This window comes from Sinocyclocheilus anshuiensis, unplaced genomic scaffold, assembly GCF_001515605.1.
Source record: "Sinocyclocheilus anshuiensis isolate Anshui unplaced genomic scaffold, SAMN03320099.WGS_v1.1 scaffold183, whole genome shotgun sequence".
Lineage (NCBI taxonomy): Eukaryota > Metazoa > Chordata > Actinopteri > Cypriniformes > Cyprinidae > Sinocyclocheilus > Sinocyclocheilus anshuiensis.
In genome coordinates this window covers 2,029,705-2,050,984 of record NW_015548309.1, presented here as the reverse complement: position 1 = coordinate 2,050,984, position 21,280 = coordinate 2,029,705, and the positions used below count along the sequence as shown (strand labels likewise).

General features: G+C 38.3%; 2 protein-coding genes and 1 long non-coding RNA gene across 16 annotated transcripts in view; 2 read left to right on the top strand and 1 right to left on the bottom strand.

The window, feature by feature from the left end:
• The window catches only part of LOC107656342 (uncharacterized), a 20,200-nt gene extending 9,548 nt beyond the window's left edge, over nucleotides 1-10,652 (top strand). The window contains exon 4 of the long non-coding RNA XR_001630556.1: nucleotides 10,076-10,652. This is a non-coding gene — a long non-coding RNA (uncharacterized LOC107656342). The remainder of the gene's footprint in view (nucleotides 1-10,075) is intronic.
• On the top strand, nucleotides 1,150-5,928 carry LOC107656330 (optineurin-like). 3 transcript variants are annotated; one of them, XM_016444129.1, is made up of 14 exons: nucleotides 1,150-1,356; nucleotides 2,007-2,150; nucleotides 2,243-2,436; nucleotides 2,511-2,657; nucleotides 2,740-2,804; nucleotides 3,114-3,224; nucleotides 3,313-3,391; nucleotides 3,556-3,671; nucleotides 4,112-4,261; nucleotides 4,414-4,498; nucleotides 4,738-4,893; nucleotides 5,009-5,151; nucleotides 5,231-5,310; nucleotides 5,414-5,928. In XM_016444129.1, the coding sequence occupies exons 2-14, from the start codon at nucleotides 2,018-2,020 to the stop codon at nucleotides 5,518-5,520; spliced, it is 1,566 nt and encodes a 521-aa protein (XP_016299615.1). In that variant the 5' UTR covers nucleotides 1,150-1,356; nucleotides 2,007-2,017; the 3' UTR covers nucleotides 5,521-5,928. The 3 variants fall into 3 exon arrangements, with proteins under 3 accessions (XP_016299615.1, XP_016299613.1, XP_016299614.1); XM_016444127.1 differs by having other exon boundaries at nucleotides 1,999-2,150; XM_016444128.1 differs by lacking the exon at nucleotides 1,150-1,356 and adding an exon at nucleotides 1,391-1,536.
• wnk1b (WNK lysine deficient protein kinase 1b) overlaps nucleotides 10,589-21,280 on the bottom strand; it is a 79,387-nt gene continuing 68,695 nt past the window's right edge. For 6 of the 12 annotated variants that reach the window (XM_016444103.1, XM_016444109.1, XM_016444107.1 and 3 more), the window contains 4 exons: nucleotides 19,252-19,344; nucleotides 17,652-17,693; nucleotides 14,266-14,471; nucleotides 10,589-13,979 (listed from right to left, as the gene is read on the bottom strand). In XM_016444103.1, coding sequence (XP_016299589.1) covers nucleotides 13,635-13,979; nucleotides 14,266-14,471; nucleotides 17,652-17,693; nucleotides 19,252-19,344 — 686 coding nt within the window. In that variant the 3' untranslated portion in view covers nucleotides 10,589-13,634. Of the gene's footprint in view, nucleotides 13,980-14,265; nucleotides 14,472-15,162; nucleotides 15,215-17,651; nucleotides 17,694-19,251; nucleotides 19,345-21,280 lie in introns of all 12 variants that reach the window. The other 6 variants (XM_016444108.1, XM_016444114.1, XM_016444111.1 and 3 more) reach the window with 5 other exon arrangements.

Sequence of the window (21,280 nt, the reverse complement as noted above, 5' to 3'; positions counted from 1 at the left end):
CGCAACGCATAAAAAGACAGTATAAGTCATTATAATCAGTAATTATGTCCCCACTGGATGCAACAAACGCCTCGTTTGTAATGGGTTTTTATGTTTTTGTCTAGTCGCTCCAGCCGGACAGGGCATCAACAGTATGGTGAGGGGCGTAACATTTCCATCTCATGCTTGAGGTATTCGGCCAATCACAATGCACTGGATAGCTGGCCAATCAGAGCACACCTCGCTTTTTCAGACCGATGAGCTTTGTAAAAATCGACGCGTTTCAAAAAGGCGGGGCATAGAGTAGAAACAATAATGTACAGTATGTGGAAAATAATGTGTTTTTTTTTACTTTAAACCGCATAAACACATTTAATTACACCAAATACACAAAATAATGTTCTTTTTAGCAGCATCATATGACCCCTTTAAATTAGCCAGGTGCCTTCTTTAACTGGGATACCACTTCTATAATATTTAGATGTGATTTATACGATTTTTGCAAAATGCAGAACAGAATAATTAATAATTCATATAAATAATACAACAAAGAACATCATCCTTTTATTTCATGCTGGTGATATAAGTGTTAAAACTAGTATTTTGAATTTTGATAAGCACAAAAGTTGTAGTTAACAGACTTGAAAAATATTTTTTTTTTCTGGGAAATATCGATGAAAGTTCAGTCTCACCTTAATTATTAGGTTACCAGATTATAATTTATCTTAGAACTATCTTTGAAACTAAAAATCTTTCATAAGAGTTCCCCACAGGCAGTAATTGTGCTTTCTGAATTGTTATTTTGTTTTTTAGACTTGCATTTGCGTTTGTAATTTGTTATTTTGTTTTCAGAATTGTGATTTGCTTTGCACTTCTTAGTCACCGTAGTAAGGCCATTCAAATCATACACGCCACAAGTTTTGAAAGCATGCACATTGTCGTTCAGCTCTATGGCTCCATCTAGTGCATCAACAAAGTCATTACATGATAAGTACCTCAAATTTTTATTATAACGATATTGATTTACTATTGTTGTTGTTATTGCTATATTGAAGCGTTTGTATGCCTGTTACACACTAAAATCGTAAAGGGGGGCACGAAAAACCCCTCCCTTTACCCCAGTTCTGGGTGCGTCATGCGGGATGACCTCAGCAGGACAGGCGCAGGGAAATCCCGGGCCGTCACCGTCAGCTGGTTCAGTGCTGCGCATGGAAGCGTCTTCAGAGACTAGAGCTTTATGGCATCGGATAGACATTTAAGTGCATAACGCTTACTGTAAACAGACCAACCCTTCTGGACCCCAGATCTGTGCGTTCAGCGCGCAGCACTGACGTCTGGATCAGGAAGCGCAGCATTTCCCAAAAAAGTGAAAGCTTGGTGAGTATCGCGATGCTCTTAAATGTAGAGAGTTATATAACATTTTATATCTTTAAAAAGTGTCTCCAGATATATTAACATGTTGCGTACTTATGAAACATATTAGGGCGTAGTTTACCAAGTGTCTACCGCAAACGTCCTAGTTAACTTTCTCGTGATATAAATTACGAAACGTACCAGGTAGGATTTTAACAGTCACCATTTAGATTAGCGTTGAATCCCATGAGGAAACTAAAGGAAACCATTGTTTGCCACTCATACATGTGTGTCATCTACTTACACTAATCTCATTCAAAATTCATTTGATGCCATACGATAGGTTTGTGTACAGATACAGAAGGAAAGTCATTATCACTTACCTACAACCTTCCAAACCACTGAATCGTTGCCACCAATCAGAACGAGTCTGAGTTTAACTTGATAACCTTATTAGACCGACTAACGTTAATAAGTTCAGGTTTAGTGATTTGGATCAACTGAATAACTTATACTATTCGAATTGTCATTTCTATTTGCACTTTGAACATACTAGCACTAGCATATTTTTGGTTCACTCTTAGTTTCACTTTTATTTCTGTGCTGATAATTGCATATTTGAGCGTAAACCATTCTTGAGTTATGCTATGGGATTTCATAATTCAGCTCAACAGATTCCAGAAACATGGCATCTGGTTCATCGATGATGAACGGGGACATCAGTCACCCACGCGGGTCTGGCCCGGGGAATCTGGGCACTTTAGAAGAGACCCTCCAGCAAATGAACACTCTTATCAAAGAGAACAGAGAACTGAAGGGTGAGATTTCATTTCACTTTCAGCCATAATCACAATCCACAAACTCGCTCCATCACTCACAACAACCCAATGTCCTCATGTGTATCCCACAGAAGCCCTGAAACAAAGCAACTTGTCCATGAAGGAGAGATTTGAGGGTCTGTCAGCATGGAAGGAGAAGCAAAAGGAGGAGAGAGACTTCCTGGAGCAACGATTAGAGGATGCCAAATCCAGACTGAATGCTATGGATGTGGAGAACGAGGCGCTGAAGAAACCAGTGGAAGAGCTGGAAAAAAGTGGAGCTCAGGTGAGAAAATCATACCGCACAGAAGTATATAATCAATTTAAAAAGAGTTAAATGAAGTTAAATATTTGCCATAGTGTTTACACACCGAACTGGAGGCGCTGAGGGGTCAGATTGCTCGTCTTCAGGCTGAGAAGAATGACCTGGTAGCGTTGAACTCTGAACTCCAGCTCAAAATAGGTCAAGGTTCACCTCGAGGCTCCTTCATTGAGATTAGAATAGCTGTAAGTATGCACGCGCACACACAATCACAATGAAGCAACACTACGTTGCTCAATTTGTCACTCTTTGTGCTTTCTTCCACAGGAAGATGAGTTAAAAGTGACCAGAGATTTGCCCAATATGCCAAAGGACCCATGTGCTTTCAGCATGTAAGCACTGCAGAATTATGCATAAATTTGCAATGAATTGCAAATCAATTTGAAAATGCATATTTTCATTTGTTGTATGTAGTTATAGTTTGTGAGCTAGAAATGGAGCTAGATCTGACAAAAACTCTTTATGTGGGTGTCTTAAATTGGAAAACGGATTCAAATAGTTTCTTTAAGATGCAAAAATGTCCTTTATGGGTTAAAGTTAGGATGTGGGCGATGGTTATTCTATAGTAATTGTAGGAACACAATAGAAACCTATAATAGGTCCTCAATTTGATAACTAAGCAAATACGTGCATGTACGCAGGCCAAAGGCTGAGTCGGAGGAACAGACGGTGAGGCAGCTGCTTCACTCCCTCAGAGCAGAGACTGATGAGAAGGAGAGACTGCAGCTAGCGCTTCACGAGGCACGTGGGAGGTAGGACAGAATTTCGCATACCCTCTTAGAGACACAACTTAAGGTGTTTGAGCTTCTTTTATTGTATGCACATATTGTGTATTTGCAGAATTGCCGAGTTTGAGAACAGACTGGAACACGCTGACAGCAGCGCACAGACATCTCTCCCCTGTACAACCGAAATCAATGTAGGATAATCAGACTTTTATAGCTATCCGTGTTGCATTTTTGAACTAGTTATTTGATCAAAACATCCATGTGACTGTGGTCTTGTCTGAAAGAAAGTGAAACAACTTTGAATTTACATTTACTATGAGGAAGCGACATTTATTTCTATGTTTGTTTTCACCAGTCAAGCGCTGAGGTGAAGAATCTGGAGGATCAGTTGTTGAAGCTCTGTAATGAATTGAAACAGGCTCAGGTCAAACTGGACGAGGCTGAGAACATGAAAAGAAACTTGCAGGACAGGTCAGAAACACCAACAACCTATACACAGCCTTTTTTAAATTAAATCATATTAAAAAAGGTTTTTTAAATAATAAAAAAACTTTTTTTATATATGTATCATTATTATATTTTTAAATATAAAAATATATTTATTTGTATTATTATGTATTTTTCTAAATATTAAATGTGAAATTGCTTTCAAACTTGATTTAGTTCGTTCTGGAAATGCAAATCTAGTTTCAGTATAAAAGGTCACCTAAAGTTTAATAGTCTGTTGTTAATACGCAACAACACAATGGCGCCAGAAGTTTCTATTTATATATTAATTTAACCTAGAACTGTAGAGCACATTTTATAAGTAATACATACAGAAAACCAGATCTTTCTTTTGGGTGTACTATTGCTTTCTTTACAATGTTTACAATGTTTCCTAGCTCTCACATCTCCTGTTCTCTCTGCAGGTGTAAAGATCTGGGGCAGGATCTAGGTACTCTGAAAACTCAGCTCGGAGAGAAACAGAAGGTTCAGGCTGAGAACGACTCTCTGAGGGTTCAGATGGAAAGCCTTCAGGCTGCTGTTAAACTGGAACAGAAGAAAACTCAGGATGAGAAGTGAGTGCAACTTGTTACCCCATCTGATGCCTAAAAAAAGGTCCATTTTTGAATAGTTGTTAAAAATATATAAATATAGACTCAACTCGGTTGCACATTGTGTTTATGATGTTTTCATAATAATCACATCTCCTGTTATCTTTCTTTGCCAGGAACAACCTGAACCAGCTGAAAGATGCCTATACCAAGCTGTTTGAAGACTACAATGAGCTCCAAGAGGAAAAAAAGAAGAGAGAGGTACAAATTCCCATTTACTTTAGAAAAATTCAGGCTAACATTTATTTTTTTGTATTCGGCCAGACACTATTATTTCGGTACATCCGTGAACTACAAATATTCTCTTAATTTTTGAAGGAGTATTAAGCTTGCAGACATTTTTTTTATATTTAAATACAGTTCGATTTAAGGCAGTTCATTTAGTATTTGGAGTACATTGGTGGTTCATCCTTCTGACGTACCTCATTGTGCATGATCAGAGTTGTGCATCACGGGAAGAATATGATGACCTCCAAACCAGGTTTGCTACGGCTGAAAAGGCACTGGCAGACAAACAGCAGAAGATCGACGAGATGAAGATGGAAATCTTCCAGAAGGAAAAGGAACTAGAAACCATTTCTGTTTTCCAGGCTCAGGTACGAACGATTGTATGGTGGCATGGCTGACTGGGCATCCTCCCACTTTTTTAAGGTCTTTCCGATCTGTATCATTACTTATTATTATGTGGGTTTTTTTTGTGTACACATACAGGCAGAGATATATTCCTCAGATTTCTACGCAGAACGAGCAGCTCGGGAGAAGATTCACGAAGAGAAAGAGCGTTTGGCCACTCAGCTGGAGTATGTGAAGAAACAGAACACCCAACTTCAGGACGAGATGGAGTCACTTGGCAGGTATGTCATAAACTTCAAACACTTACCTGCTCCCATGTGACCTCTGTGATACCGAAAAGGGAATTTTTTTATGCTACAGGCATTCCATGAGTGAGATGCAAAGGAGACACGTGTCACGTGGGGCCAATCCACAAGGGCCACCATCTCCACATCAAGGAGGTAGAGGCCTTCCCTTAAAGAGTCCATGTTGTACACTTTTGTACAACTGTACTTGTAACTGCATATCGGGATAACAATTAACATAGACCTCTTTATACCACAGGTGATTGGCAGCAGCAGAATATTCCAGAACACGCTTGTCCCAAATGTGGGGAAGTCCTACCTGATCTGGACTCCCTGCAGATCCACATCATGGATTGCATCATCTGAGCTTGTTGCCTAGTAACCATACCAGATCCCCCCATATGTGAACTAGCGGTTCGATAGCTTTACCTTCAAGCAGCCTGAAACATAATGCTTCAATAACACAGGTCTATAAACCCTGTACATTATCAGTGTGGTTGGTTGATTGGTTACAGTTTAATGGATGCTAATGTTTTTCTTACTTTTGCTTGTTGGATCTGTTATCTGTTAAAGCACTTTATTCTGTTCGATAAGCAAGGTTGTTAGTAAGTTAGATTTGGGGCAAGTTTCTCTAAATATATATGTATGTTAAACCTGCCTAAATCTAATAAATACTTTTCTGAAGTTCATATTGTTATCGAAACATGGGCTTTATTATTAATGTGCTCCCTTGAGGTTATGGGTAAATAACCATAAAGCATGTCACATTAATCTCAGTCTTAAAAAGCATATTAAGTCAAGTCAAGTCAAGTCAAGTCAAGTTTATTTGTACAGCGCTTTTCACGATACAAATCATTGCAAAAGAGTTTATTAGGTCAGTAAACGCAAGTCCTAATGCATCATTTGTATTATCAACGTGAATGTTAAATTCACGCATATTAAAGGACTAGTTCACCCCAAAAATGAAACTTTGTTGTCATTTACTCACCTTAATCATGTCGAAGTCGGTATGCCTTTCTCAGTGGAAGAGAAATTAAGTTTTGAAGCACGTAATGGTCAATCTAATAAAAGTGAAGTCACGTTAACGTTATGACTTAGGCTAGACTCCCATGTGTTCATACTGAATTGCGAGCTGGTGTTAACATTATTTGGTTTGGCTTTACATTGAAATGTCATAATCTACTTACACCAGTGAGCTGATGTTAAATGCTTTATTTAGGAACAACTGGACAGCTGGAATTAATTTTTTATTTTTTTTGCCCAGCTGCTGAAACTGATGTGCTTTAATACATGAAAATGTGTCTTTCATATATTTTTAGAAAAAAAATAGACTGTTTGTCATATATAATTTACTTGGTCAGCATATGTATCTTTTTCTATTGCTGAGCTATGGACATTTGGGAAAGCACACGACAAACTGATATGGAACTGGTCCATCTCAAAGTCCAGTGTCTCCAATATGGAGAAGAGTCTTGCTCAAGAAATGGACACAGAGTTCCTGTGCAGAAGCAGAGTCTTTCTATAAAACTTTTCTACTTTAAATACAACCGTGTCTGTATTTTAATACCTAAATACCTAATGCCCTAATCTAATAAGTACCTTTATGAAATTCATAAAAATATTTAAACCGTCTTGACACAAGACTGTAGGGAGTTGGTGCCCTCTTATGGTGCACTTTGTAAATAATCATAATTAATAAAGATAATGTCATTGAAGATAAGAGCAACATAACATAAGAGCAAAGATAACAATCACACTCAATTAAGTTTTATATATTTATTGAATGACTTTTATTAGTATTGTACTGCATTCAACTTTTCACCAGTAAACAGACTATAAGCATTTTGTATTAATATAGATTTTTCTACAGTAAAGGAAGATCAATTGAATCTCTCCAAAGCACGTCAGAGTCCAAATTCGCTCACTTCATAGTGCACTCAGTTGCCATGTGCTATTAGTGAATGAGTGAGCAATTTCAGAGACAGCCTTAATAGGTGATGTGTGCAATTTCTGCATCTTTAGCGCCACCAAGCAGAATTAAACATGCAATGACAAACATCTGATCCCAGCCCAAACTCATGCCATCGGTACTGATGTAGATTTGGTATGCTCTGCCCTTAGTGTCAGGAACCACTGCTTTATACCATACGTCTTGTACTTCTGTAAAATCTGCATATTGTGCACAGTATACATACATAATCTGTCTATAGGCCTACTGTGCACAATATGCAGATTTTCTGTATGAAAACTGACGACCAGCTCATTGGCAAAATGTACAGAAAGAATACATACAGTACAAACTGTGTGGAATTCTGTATCCATCAACTGTATTCTTTAACCTTTTAAATCTAGTGTGATGATTGAACTGAAGTAACGGTTTAATACACTTGAATTAAAATGTTGCTTTTAAATGTTTTATTTTTATTTCTAAAATGCTTATTTCAATATTTGTGTGTATTAAATCATTATAACTGAACGTGTGTTCTTTCTGACGGCCATGGCAGGGTTTGATCATCTTGGGCTGGTGTCTCTGGTTGTGCTGATGCTGGCGTCTCAGCTGGACTTCACCAGTGCTGCTGTTCAGGTGTGTAGTTTACGAGCCAGTAACCTCCCTGGTGATGCTTTGGGAAACAAACCCGATCCATACGTTAAGGTCTGGTGTGGCTCTACTTATGGGGGCAGACAGAATATCACCAGGGTTACAGAGGGTTGCAGAGTTCAACTTCCCCAACTGCAAAGCCAGTGAAAACCTGAAGCTGGAGGTGTGTGACAGAGATATGTATTCTGTGATCGCTTGGGAATGTGTGCCACAAAGGTGCAACAAGGCTCTTAGAGTGTTACATGTAGTCTGCACAGAGGAACCATGTATTACAACTACAGATTGAGTTGAAATAAATTAGTTCCAATCAATCAGCACTTTGTAAATCTGCTTTGAGACAAATTCTCTTAAATCATCTTTTGCAGACTTACTGACTGTTCCAAACTGATTTTTTTTGCTGGATTCTATTTACCAGTTTAAAACTCTGATTAAAACCTGTTTGTTTAGAATAGCTTTTAGTGATTTGATTGTCTTTGTTTTGTATTGATTGTATTTTATTGACTTTTGCTGTAAGGTGTCCTTGAGTGCTGTGAAAGGTATTAACGAGTTTGTTTGCCCATATAACCTTTAGGAAATTAGAAACCATACCATATGTGCTTCTGCTTCTTTGCAATTTTTATAATTATTTTAATAGAGCTTAAATATGTAGTCTGTCGTGGAGAAACTGTGAAGTTGGGAATGGGATGAAGGTTTCTTTTTGTGAAGAGAGATCTATAACTTGGTGTTGTGAAAGTCTCTTCAGGGGACTGTATTTAATGTCTACCATTTTTTTTTCATTAAAGAAAACAACAACAACAACACACAAACCTGTCTGTCTCTGTATCTGCATGTTATTGAATACTACTATACCAGTAATGAATGAGTTTAGTTTGGCGAATGAACTGAAGTTGCACTGACCGCAATTCTTTGCATATTTTTCTTGGCACATTATTTGATTACGCCACTAAGGCTTACGAGAAATGAAAGGTGGAGCAAGTTCAGCGAATGTTCTCCAAAATGGCGCGACGGTGATGCGGAGAGACAAACTGTTGAATAAAGTCGTTATTTTTGTTTTCTTCGCGTACAAAAAGTATTCTCGTCGCTTCATAAAATTCAGATTGAACCACTGATGGCAGATGGACTATTCTGACAATGTCTTTCATACTTTTCTGGACCTTGACAGTGCAATTTACTTGGCAGTCAATGGGACAGTCACAAGCACCCCGGTTTTCATCCAAAATATCTTAAATTGTGTTCCGAAGACGAACGAAGCTTTTACGTGTTTGGAACGACATGGGGGTAAGTGATTAATGACAAAATTTTCATTTTGGGGTGGAGTATCCCTTTAAGCCAGTGCTGTCCAAACTCGGTCCTGGAGGGCCGGTGTCCTGCAGAGTTTAGCTCCAACCCTAATTAAACACACCTGAACCAGCTAATCAAGCTCTTACTAGGCATAGAAACTTCCAATCAGGTGTGTTGAGGCAAATTGGAGCTAAACTCTGCAGGACACCGGCCCTCCGGGACCGAGTTTGGACAGCCCTGCTTTAAGCGGTTGAGGTGTTTTGTTGTTGGATGTAAGAATGAACATAGCAGTCGTCATTCACTCCCAACATCTGAGCCGCTGAAGACGCAGTGGATTACTTGAATTTTTGAAGGGAATGCGCCCCCTGATCTACCTAAATACGTTTATGTTTGCGCGAATAATTTTACTCCAGACTGCTTTCTGAACGAGGGACAATTCAAGGCAGGTTTTGCTAAAAAGTTAGAACTCAAGGATGGATCAGTACCCACTGTTTGTGATCCAGCTGCACCTCCAGAAGTAGTAAGTACCACACTTTAGATTTCTTGTGATTATTTGCAAATCGCTTCTTTTCACAGAACAGAGGGGCGGGGTGAGCAGAGCTCATTAGCATTTAAAGAGACGACTCAGAATCCAAAATGTCACCAATATGAAGAACAGGGCAGAGTGCATGTGCACACGTGGAAGGACAGAGTGCATGTCACTCACCTTCAAACAGGATCACGGTCAGATAAAGATTTAGTACCACCACCCATTCAACGAAACTTTCAACCAAAACAACTCCTCGTTCTCTTTCTACATTACATGCAGTTTGGCTAGTATGAATGCAAATAATTATTGGACATACAGTATATGACATATTTAAAGGTGGGCACAAATAACAGAGTGCAGTAGTAAAGACATAATAGAGTAACATATTAAATGCACTTAAATATTCAATCGAATCAACTCTATTGATCTGAACTGCATGATAACTAATCCAGCATCCATTGTGAATTGAGAAGCAGAGGCAAGCTTAATTTATTTAAATGACTTTTATTAAGTTTACAAATAGGGTAACAAATGCTGTTTTATTGGAGCGCAAAGCGCAGTTTTATATGAAGCTAGAACATCCTATACTTAGTGCAAAACATACAGTTAAACATTGCCGATGATTCCCTACATGTTTTTGTTTGGTTTTCATTTTAAGTAAAATGAAAATGTTAACTCTTTTAACATTTTGTACACTGTTAAATATCGTACGGAGAAAAAAAAAAACACTGAATGAAAGTCGCCAGAGGAACTCTAGAAACTCAAAAGACAGCAAAACAAGCGGATCAGATAGCAGTACAAAACAAAATAACTTAATGACAGGTCAGTAGCATTAAGTAAACATTGTTCTGTTGTATTTCTTTCCACAGGAGAGCGACTAGAAAGGAAGGTTTCATTCAATAAGATACTTTTTGAGTGAGTTTGTGTGCATTTATTTTCTCTGTAACTAGTCTCATACAAAAAAAAAAAAAAAAAAAAATTTTTTTTTCTTTATCATTCACTTTGCTTTTTTTTTTTTTTTTAAATGCGTTTGTAGCGTGCTGATGTGCGAACGAGCCATTCAGTATCGATAGACATTCAGTTTGATGAAAAAAAATTTTTTTTTTTTTTTTTTACATTTTCCAAGGTGCTGTATCATTTACATCAGAGGTCAGAGGTAAATCTCATTTTGTTGTACATCCTGCACTGCAGTTACATAAGCGCCCTCTACAGTCAAACAGGGGGACCTGTTTCTTACAGCGAGAGCAAATTAACACTTGCATCATATCTGGAACAGGGACATGGCACTCAGAAGGTAGTATTACACAGATTTCATTAGCCTGAACACTGAGCAGGTTGGACCTCTTTGTTAAAGACCTTCTGATGTGTTCACAGTTTGAACGAACCAAATGACAAAGTGGGTAAAAACGAGCTGTCTACAGGTAAAGCGTTGCGTACAAAGCAAGAGATAAAGGTAAAACGATCGTATTTTAAACAGAGAGCCAGTTGAGAATCTAAACTGTACAGTTGACCTAAAGTGAAGTTCCTGTACCAGACGTTTCACACAGACGACACACTAAGCAGTATGTAACGAGCTGTAATCTACACCCTTTCAGTAGTTAATTTGATGAGCATCTCCACTATGCTTTTGTACCCCAAATAAAATGCTCTAAGAATCTACATTAGTTTCTGGTGGATCAGGACTGTTCTCGATTCATCTGCACAGCTTAATGTGCTGAACATGACACTAAAAGTTAGTTTGACACTGCAGGTCTAGTATTTTGAATAAACTAAAGCATTTACAAGAGTGATTTGACTGACTGCTACAAAAAGAGAGAGTTGAGATCCCCCAAAATGAAGCTACTGATCTGCCATAAAACCAAAGGCCGTTGCCAGTACAGTGACTTGAGAACTTACATGGGCAGTGAGAGTTCAAAAGAAGCGGATTGATGAGAAACCAGCGAGAATTAGTCTTCGACAGTGCTGTTTTGGCAGAGAGTGGCGTTCTTGTGCCGGTGAAGGTTGCTAACTGTCTTTTTCCCACCTTTCTGGTCCTTTTCTCGCTCATGAAGTTACACTTTCCGTCACATCTGTTGCTAAAACGTGTCTCTCTTCGCAGACCGGAGAGGGTTTGGCACTGGATGGTGTCAAAACCGATCAAGCAGTGCTAGAAAAACATCTAAGCTATTGGTGGTTTTGAAGTACTTACAACATACTGTCCCATGCGTACTAACTTTCCTCATCCTGCGTTTCTATCTGAGCCGATCCTTCACCTTAACAAGAACCGTTCACACCTTTTGAGAATCCATCTGGAAAACAGACTGGTTGTCAATAGCATTTTAAATGACTCGTCTACGCTAGAAAGGGTGCACTGATGATAGGCACACTTACACTTGCATACTAAGGTAGATTGATGAAGTATCTAAAACGCAACCCTCAAGCACTTCCACAGCCTTTGAATGTGATATAATGGCTGGATTGTGTTTGCACACCGTATATATGAAGCTTTCGACTTCCCAAAAGACTAGGACTGTGCCATCAAATGGTTTCAGTCGTAGCCAATTCAAAACGGCATCCAAAACAGCACCTCATTTCACCCTCTGTGAAGTCCAAAGACCAGCACTCCAACCAAGTGCAACGCTTGAGACTCTCCGCTGCCTTACATATCAAACCCCGACTCCAAAAAACAAAAACAAAAATAACGCAAGGCACTAGAATCTTCAGAAAGCTCACTGGGCGTAGGGAAAGAGGGAAAGATTTGTTTCTTCAAGTACATTAATTGAATCCATTTTACATTCACATTTATCTAATATTATAAAGAAAGTATAAAGGGGAAAAAAGTTAAAGTGTCTCCAATAAGATGTGAATAATGAAATAGCTAGCCTTACATCTCACGAACGCTAATATCCAAACCCCTCCAAAATGTCATTTTTTTTTTGTCTACTTTTCTTATCTAATGTTGTCCAACAACATTTGTAATAATCACAGTGTTTCAACATCAATAACTGATGAGTAAATACAGGTCCATACAGAACACAACTTATTTGAATGTCTCGATCAAACTATGGTAAGAGGCCCCTAATGCTGCCATGATCAGAAAAAGCTGATCATTAGCCATAGATTTAAAGCTTCACAGGTCTCCAAGGCGACAGATCCCGTGACCCCCATTTTCGTATCCAAACCCCAATCCAACTGATTTTATCCACCATTTTACACGTCACCTTGTGGTGTGGCCTGATGAGAAAACCGGAAGAGGACGGTAAGAGAGTGGATAGCTGCAAAGCATGCTGGGATGCTTGTAGAAGCTTTGTAGTACAAACCTCGGGGGGCAGCTGAAAGGCCTCTGAACATGACAAAAAAATAACTGTCCCTACCATTCTGCTACACAAGGCCGGCTTGAAGGGCATAGGGAAGAAAAACCAACTAACCAACCAAACCAAATGAATGAAATCAAAACCCTCATAACCCAATTTAAAAACAAAGGATATCTGTACATGGATTTTGTCATTTTATCTAATGAAGGCCACTTCCTGTGTTTTAAAATGGGCTTTTTTCTACCATTGTAATTATTGCATTATTCCATGGCATTGCAGCAGAGGGTTTAGGGCAAGAGGGGAACAAGGACACTAGGTTTGACTATTCGCTGCTCACCGTCACCCACCCGACCGCCGTTTGTTGACATGCTTGATGTATGAATTTATCAGGAGGACATACAGATGGATGCCAGTGGCATCTATTCCATTCTAGGTCAGCAAATCTCGAACCCCTTGACAAATGTTTGGGGCTGGGTGGTGAAGGATGCCATCACTACACATCTTAACAATAAAAATGGTCACACCTTCTTTGGCCACGTAACATTGCACATAAGTGTCCGTTGTTTTATTTTCATCTTCTCTTATTCTTTGCATCGTTGTGCATCATCCCCGTGGCGTATCTGTGAGCATGCAGGAGGATTCTGGCATCTTCCTCAACCATCCCAAAGGAAACTCTTGTGACAGAATCTCTGCAATGCAATCAAACACTTGCCCAATCCGTCCCCCTTCCTTCCCCCAATTCGAGAGTTATTTAGGCCTGGCACGGCTAGGCCCTGCCCTACGTGGTCTTCAGGTTGGGTCCACCCGGGTGGCTGACTGACTTTTGCAAAGTGCTGATGTGGAAGGTCTGTAAAGGGGTCGGAACCTGGGGATACTGTCCCAGGGGTTGTGAGGTGGCCAGCAGACCGGCCTGGGTGTGCGTGGCCGAACCAGCCCACTGGGCGCTGTAAGGTGCGGAGGGGTAGCCGTACTGTGGTGTGGGACACAAGGAGCCCTTCAGGGCCCCCAGAGAGGTAGCGGGAGTGTTGGGCATGGGCGGGTGGCTGCTCAGAGTTGAAGCGATGCTTGGGCACAGCTGGCCTGGAGCCGAGTACTTACGGCCCATATTGGTAGGAGGAACCATCTGAGAAGAGAAGAAAGGAAAAACATTTATTTAGAGCAGGGATTCTCCACTCTGGCCTTCGAGGTCCACTTTTCTGTAGAGCTCTTTTTTTTTTTTTAGCTCCAACCTTGATCAAAATCTCCTGCCTGTAACCTTCTAGTAAACCTTGATTAGCTTGTTCAGATGTGTTGGATTAGGATCGGAGCTAAACTCTGCAGGAAAGTGGACCTTGAAGGGCCTGAGAGTTGTGAATTCCTGATTTAGATGCTCTGTTTCAACTGTGATTTTCTCCAGAACAAAGTCTTACTTCGTAGCTGTGGCCCTGAGGAGTCACTTGTTGTTGGTGCCTGGAGCCTCTCTTGCCCTGCGACAGGGTCATAGCGTCCCTGGCCCAGTTGTCCACCAATTTGTGCAGCTCGTCTGTGAACATGCCCTTGCAGCTCTGGGACTGAGAGACGGGCGGCTGGTATTGATTCTGACCGTTTCCCGCCACCGTGTTGGTGCTGCTCGTCCCTGAGCGAAGAGAAAGTGAGGAAGAGAGAAGACGATCGTAAAAAGGAAGTCAGTTCAAAACACGTCACACTGAAACAGCTGATACAATCAGAAGCCACACAGACTATATTAATGTGTGTATATTTTCATATACAGTTTCTCACGTTAGATTACATACGCCTTATATAATCTGCAAAATGTTCGATTTTTTTTAATTTAGTACTGCCCTGGTTTGACCCGATTCTGATTTTTTTTTTTATGTAAACAGATTTTACATGACATATGAGAATCAAAAGTATGATTATTTAAATTGCTATTGATATTAAAAGTATGATATTAAAATCTAATTTTAATCTGGAAATAAACAAAGGTTGAGTTAAATCAACAAAAGCTAATTAAAATAAATAAATAGAGCTGCTGTCAGTAAAAGCAAGCGATTTAAAATACTCAGAGCAATATATTGAGAACTAAATGAACAATTATTCAATTTTAGCTGTTATTTTGACTTATGATTATATTAAAATATCTGTTATGCAGGATCTTCAGGACAATACTAAATAAAAAAAGCTTTTTTATTTTAATCTCCTCTATTTGAATAAATGCAAAACATATCACAGATTATACAAAGGGTATGTAAACTTTAGAGCACAACTGTATAATATAATGATATGTGTATACAAAAAAGTCATGGCAGTGAGGCCCTATCGAGCACCTGGGCATCTGCTCTGATGCTAAAGTGACGCTTTTATCACTCTGACTCCAGTCTGCAAAACAGGTCACGAAGACAGTATTAAAACACCATCTCTGGTGCTTCACATCTACCTGGGCTTCATTATCATGCTTGCCATGGCTGTTTTCATTGCAACACAAGAGGGCGCAAAAGGGTGGTGAAATGGAAATGGATTCACCATGAGCTCCAGTATTAGATTAAATGGAACTGCAATGTCTCAAAATTCATGGAGGCTAATAAAATGAAACTTTCAACAGCTACTATTTAGAAGTGTAATTAGATAGTTGATTAGTACCATTAGCTAAACTAGGCCAAATCTTGATAGCACATTAATATTAGCAGGAAGTATGAGAAAATAAGCCTCTTTATGAAACACAAAGCATTGCAGTAAGGATTATGTGGTACATTTTTATTTTTATTTTATTTATTTGACAAAAAAGCTCTGTTTACTGAGCAGTTAATGTGAAGCAAGATTAAAAATGTGCAAAATGAGTGGAAATACCTCAGCTCCTCTGTAAGACACATCACTGTCATGACTAAGAGATAACTTTCTTTAAACATGCACTGACATAAGCTGATTGGTCATTTTATTTACACATATCTGTCGAGGAACAAAGAGCTGATGCATTTGAAAAATATACTGCAAGTCAAAAATAAAGCTGATGGGGGAAAACAGTTATTTTCTAAATCAAATCTTACACAGTTAAATACAAATGGCACAAATATCTTGCCAACTATCCAGGCAGCCACAGATAAGACCTGTTAGGATGGTAAACACAGCCCCCTCCAGAATGCAGCAACAAAAAAATGACACATTGCGCCAAGACTGAAGCACCAAAAGGAATTCTGGCCAATGTAGTCCAGAGCAAGCCATGCTTTGACAAATACCTACTCCCTTTCCACCATGCTGGTACTGGTGGCCAATTTGGGATAATTTGCCAATTCTATACATTTCCATTGAAGGAAAAGTGGTTTATACATGTAGTGGTTTATAGATAGATAAAATTGATCAAAAGTGACAATTTAAATATTTACGTTACAAAAGATTTCTATTTCAAATGCTGTTCTATATATTTTTTTGCTTTATTTTAATTAAAATTAAGCAAACTCTTTCTCAATTTTAAGGACTGTAATGCAAAAAGTCTCATTGTCAATATTATAATGTGTAAAAAAAAACTTTTGAATTGGACTAATTTATACTATAGTGACTAAAGTATTCATGCATTATGGTAGAATTTGAACTAAATTTATTTTTCATTTGATTAATTAAACACTAATTTACATTTAATCATAAATTTAAAAACGTGTCCAGAAAGAATTATTTGATTTTTTACATTTTTTTTTTTTTTTTTTTGCATGGACACATTAAATTGATCAAAAGAGACAGTTTAAGATTTTTACAGTATTTCAAGTAAATGCTGTTCTTTTTAACTTTCTATTAATCAAATAATCTGAAACTATTTTCAGTGTTTCACAAAAATATTAAGCAGAACAACCATTTTCAATAATAATTATAAGAAGAAATTATTTTTCTGCAGCAAATCAGCATATTGCAATGATTTGTGAAGGATCATGTGACACTGAAGACTGGAGTAATGATGCTGAAAATTCAGCTTTGATCACAGGAATAAAATAGATTTCAAAATAAATTAAAACAGAAAAGTTATTTTAAATTGTAATAATGTTTCACAATAATACTGTATTTCTAATCAAATATATGCAGCCTGGGTGAGCATAAGATACTTCTTTTAATCATTAAATATTGTTTATGTTACAATATATATCATAAAATCGGAATATAGATTTGGCAAAAAATTAAAAATAAAAATGTTTCACCAGCAAAGCACCAGCACCACCTGGTGGAAAAAGGGTAAGGGAGAGGTGGAGACTCCACACACAGCTTGACTTCAGCATTTACCGGATGACTTCCATTCACTTTGTTCAATACTGGAGGAACCCCAAATCCTCTCTGTGAAAACCTACCTTTCTGTGTGCAAAATGTGAGCTGTATTCCCTCAATACGTTGACTTGTGCATTGGACTCCATCCAAACAGGATGAGGTCAATGTGCAGTTAAGCGGGATGAATCTTAAGGGGATAAAGGAAGAGTGCAGAAGGGAGTCTGGGGCTTCAAATTGGCTTGTGCATAATGGGATGAGTGCTCAGACGGGTCCATTTAGAGTGCATTAGTCAGTCTGCTGCTGAGTGTGGCGTTTATCTAGAGTGATTTCTGGTTCGGTTTCAAATTTAGGATAGTGTGTTTGTGTGAGTTTAATTTGAGAGTGAAAACATACGTGACGTGCCACACTTATAAACATATGAACGGGTCATCACCGGAAAGAATGCTCAAGTCAGCCTGAGAGCATAGCGGGAAAACAAGCTTCAACAGGCCACAGGACATGAAGCGAGAGGTGACGACAGGAAAGAGAGGGAAGGAGGTGTGGGAGGATGTAAAAAAAGAGAGATAATTACTACAAAGTTGGTTGCAGGGGCACACTTTTTTCACCATCTTCCCTGAAGCATGGAGAGAACGGTGGGATTGGAGAGAATCAGTGTTACAGTAACTCCACGTCCAACACAGTGCATTATGGGAGTGTGTCAGAACATGCTAGTCTAAAACCTGAATTCAAGCCCTGATGGCTGTTGATACTCAGTGAAGGCAGGGTGAGCGGGTTGTGACTATTGGGTCTGTGGCCAAAGCCAGTGATCATTTGTATTAACATTGTGAGGCAGCTAAAAAATATGTGAGATGATGTGTGAAAGTACTGTACCTGCACTGAGGGACATGAAATCTTTTTTTATTTTAATAAAACAAAGAAGGACTAAGGAAAAACTCATCAGATTTAAGACAGATGCAGTGACTTGCCAAGTTTGGAGAAATATTAATCACTGTGTCAGCTGTTTTCAGTTCACTCCTTTCAAGAGATTTAATTATAAAAATGTGTGCAAATTACTACGTAAATAATACGAGTAAATGAGAATAATAAGTTGCAGGTTCACACTGCATGTGTCAGAAAAGGAACCGCCAATCAATACTGCAAAAACATTATATGATAATACTATATGGCTAACAATTTACAATAAAGTAACATTAGTATTTGCATTACAGTAGGCATCATGAACTAACAAACTAACAATCTTATTGTAAACTAAAACTAAAACTATTAAAAATCGTAAAGTTTTGGTAATTGACAAAATAAAATATAAAACTTAAATATTAAATTAATATAAAAATATTAAACTTAAAAAACAAACAGAAATTTGAAATGTTGCCTTGGCAACTAACTGAAGATGAAGTAGTAAGATTACTCAAAGTATTAATACATATTTTAATAGTATATATATATATATATATATATATATATAAAATAACACTAACAATAAACTATTATACACAATTTATTAATCTAGGCTAATGTTAATTTATAAATGTACTACTCTACTACTCTTCAATGTTAATTCATGTTTTCTTCATAATATTTTAACTAATACTGATTTATACAACTTGAAATTATTGTTTTAGCATATGTAGAAATTAATATTTACCTATATTAATAAATGATGTTCATTATTAGTTCATGATACCTTTTTATTAAGTAATGATAACATTTACAAGCTTATTTTGAAGTGTTACCAGTATATGGACTCTGCACAATCAAATTATTAGCTAGAATTACAATAATTGGTCAAAGTTGTTCATGGCATTCAGCCATAAAAAGATCTCATTGTTAAAGAGATGTGCATTTTCCTGCTTTCAATATAAATTGCTTGAACTGCTAAAATACAAGCCATATTGCTTTGGGACACTGTAAAATGCAGCATGTTATTCATCTTTTAAATTATTAGTAATTATCTTTAGCAATTTTGACATTTTGTTATTATGTTAAACCAAACTGAAGCATATATGAGGGAAAATATTAAAACTAATAAGATGAATTACAAATGACAAAGTGTTGTTTTTAAAATTCATGACACAATGTCTGAGATGATCAGCCATTTAGAAGGCTTGGCAGAATCAAGAACTAATCACATGCCATTGTAGGAAAGAGACAAAAGAAAAAGCGTTACACACAAAGAGCCAAGCAGGGCGTACTCAGAAAACGCGTCCTCCTGCCACCTGGTTTGAAGGTCACTCTCTCCGACCCACAGCTGAACTTTACACAGCCTGTGGTACGGGAAAGAGAAAGAGAGAGATGGAACAGAGGGAGAGAGAGAGAGAGAGAGAGAGAGAAAGAAAGAGATGGAGCAGATAGCAGAGAGAGAGAGAGAGAGAGAGAGAGAGAGAAAGGAAACGTACACAAATACACAGTGAGAATGGTAACAGAGCTCAGTAAGCCATGAATTCCTGACAGATAGAGAGAGTGAAGGAGGTGAAGGAGGGGAGGAGTGGCCCTGGGTGGGTGAGCGTCGAGCTGTACGGAAAAGAAGAGGAGGAAAAGGGCCCCTGGAAGCACAAGCATCAGCCCTGCAGCTTCATCCAAACCAAAGCGTGCATTTTCTCAGATAGGCAAAGCATATATTCCTGTGTTCAGAGTTGATTCACCTGCACTACCACAAATAGGGCCGATACGAACCACCACAAAAGCCATAAGAACATTAGAGGGGAAAATAACATTTGAATGACTGCTGGACAACAATTTCTTCCCACTGTGTCATCCTGAAGTTTTCTCCACAAAATTTGCAACTCAAAAGAAATCGACCACAGCTGGTTTATGTGACTAAAACATCCAAAAATGACAAAACCAAAGGTAAACTATGGCTACGTTCACACAGTTTTGTGGGATTTACAACCGCATTTACTTACTGGTGTGAGTCTCAAAATATCCCGTTCACACAGCAACTTAACAGTCTTGAATACTGTGTCTGTATGAACGTGCAACAGGAGTCAAGCCTGTATTCCTTATCAGTAACCATAGCAACAGTGACCAAAGTAATATCCAACATCATGGCGACGTCCATTAAACTGAAAAGTCTTATCACTTTTTGACACGCCAAGAGTCCAATCGAGTTGTGAGTTCATCCGTCAAATCTTCATTAACCGACAACAGCTTTTATGTTTGGGTGTAGAGCGGAGCATTTGAGGCGCGCAGAACAGAACTGACAGGATCTAAAACTTGACACACAGCTCACATCTCTGTAGACACGCATTTGTGCAGCAGAGCGACTCTCTCTCGCACTGTATGACGTGACAGACAACTAGATGTCCAGTCCGGTTCCGTTCACACAGCTCGGGTTTTCCGAGAATGAGGTTGTGAGTCCTGAAAATTTACGGGTGTGAACGTAACCGTATTAACGACTCAAATACAGGATTGACAACCGTACTCTGCTGCTGCGTGAACGTGGCCTATGTTATTTAGGAGTGGGCGATATACGGATTGAAATTAGTCATAAATACCATAATTTTTGGCATAAATTTGCAAAGAAGAAGGTGAAGCACCAACAGTTGTTCCTTATTTCAAAATCAAAGCAAATGCTTACCATTTTAAACTAAGAAGAGAGAAATCTAATTTATTTAAATAAATAAAAAAACTATATAAATAAAGTTGGGATTTATTTAATACAAATAATTTAAGATTTTTTTGTATTTAATTTAAGATTGATTTTTATAAATTAATTTAATTGTAACTACAACAAATGTATTTAAAGGGGTGGTTCACTGTTTTTTTTCTAGGCTTGATTGTGTTTATGGGGTGCAGTCTAACATGTGTTAATGCTTCGTTTTTTAAAAAACGCATTATTTTTCACATAATTTACCTTTATTCCACACCGCTCTGTCCCTTCTCTGAGAAACGGGCTGATCATTTTCTTCCTTTATGAAGCCCCTCCCTCAGAAATAGGCGATGGGCTCTGATTGGTTAGCTAGCCCAGTGTGTTGTGATTGGCTAAACGTCCCGCCCCAAACTACCACGGCAGCATGTCCTCCGGTTGTATTGTAAGCAATGGCATCATTAATATCGCTTATCAGTTTGAGCCCGATTGAGAATGAGAGGATATTATTGAAGAGGATCGTGCAGAACCTGTGCAAGCATGGCTTTTAATGGTAGGCCTATGTTTTTTATTTATTGTTGTCTCATACTTTTAGATATGCTGTTATTTGTAAA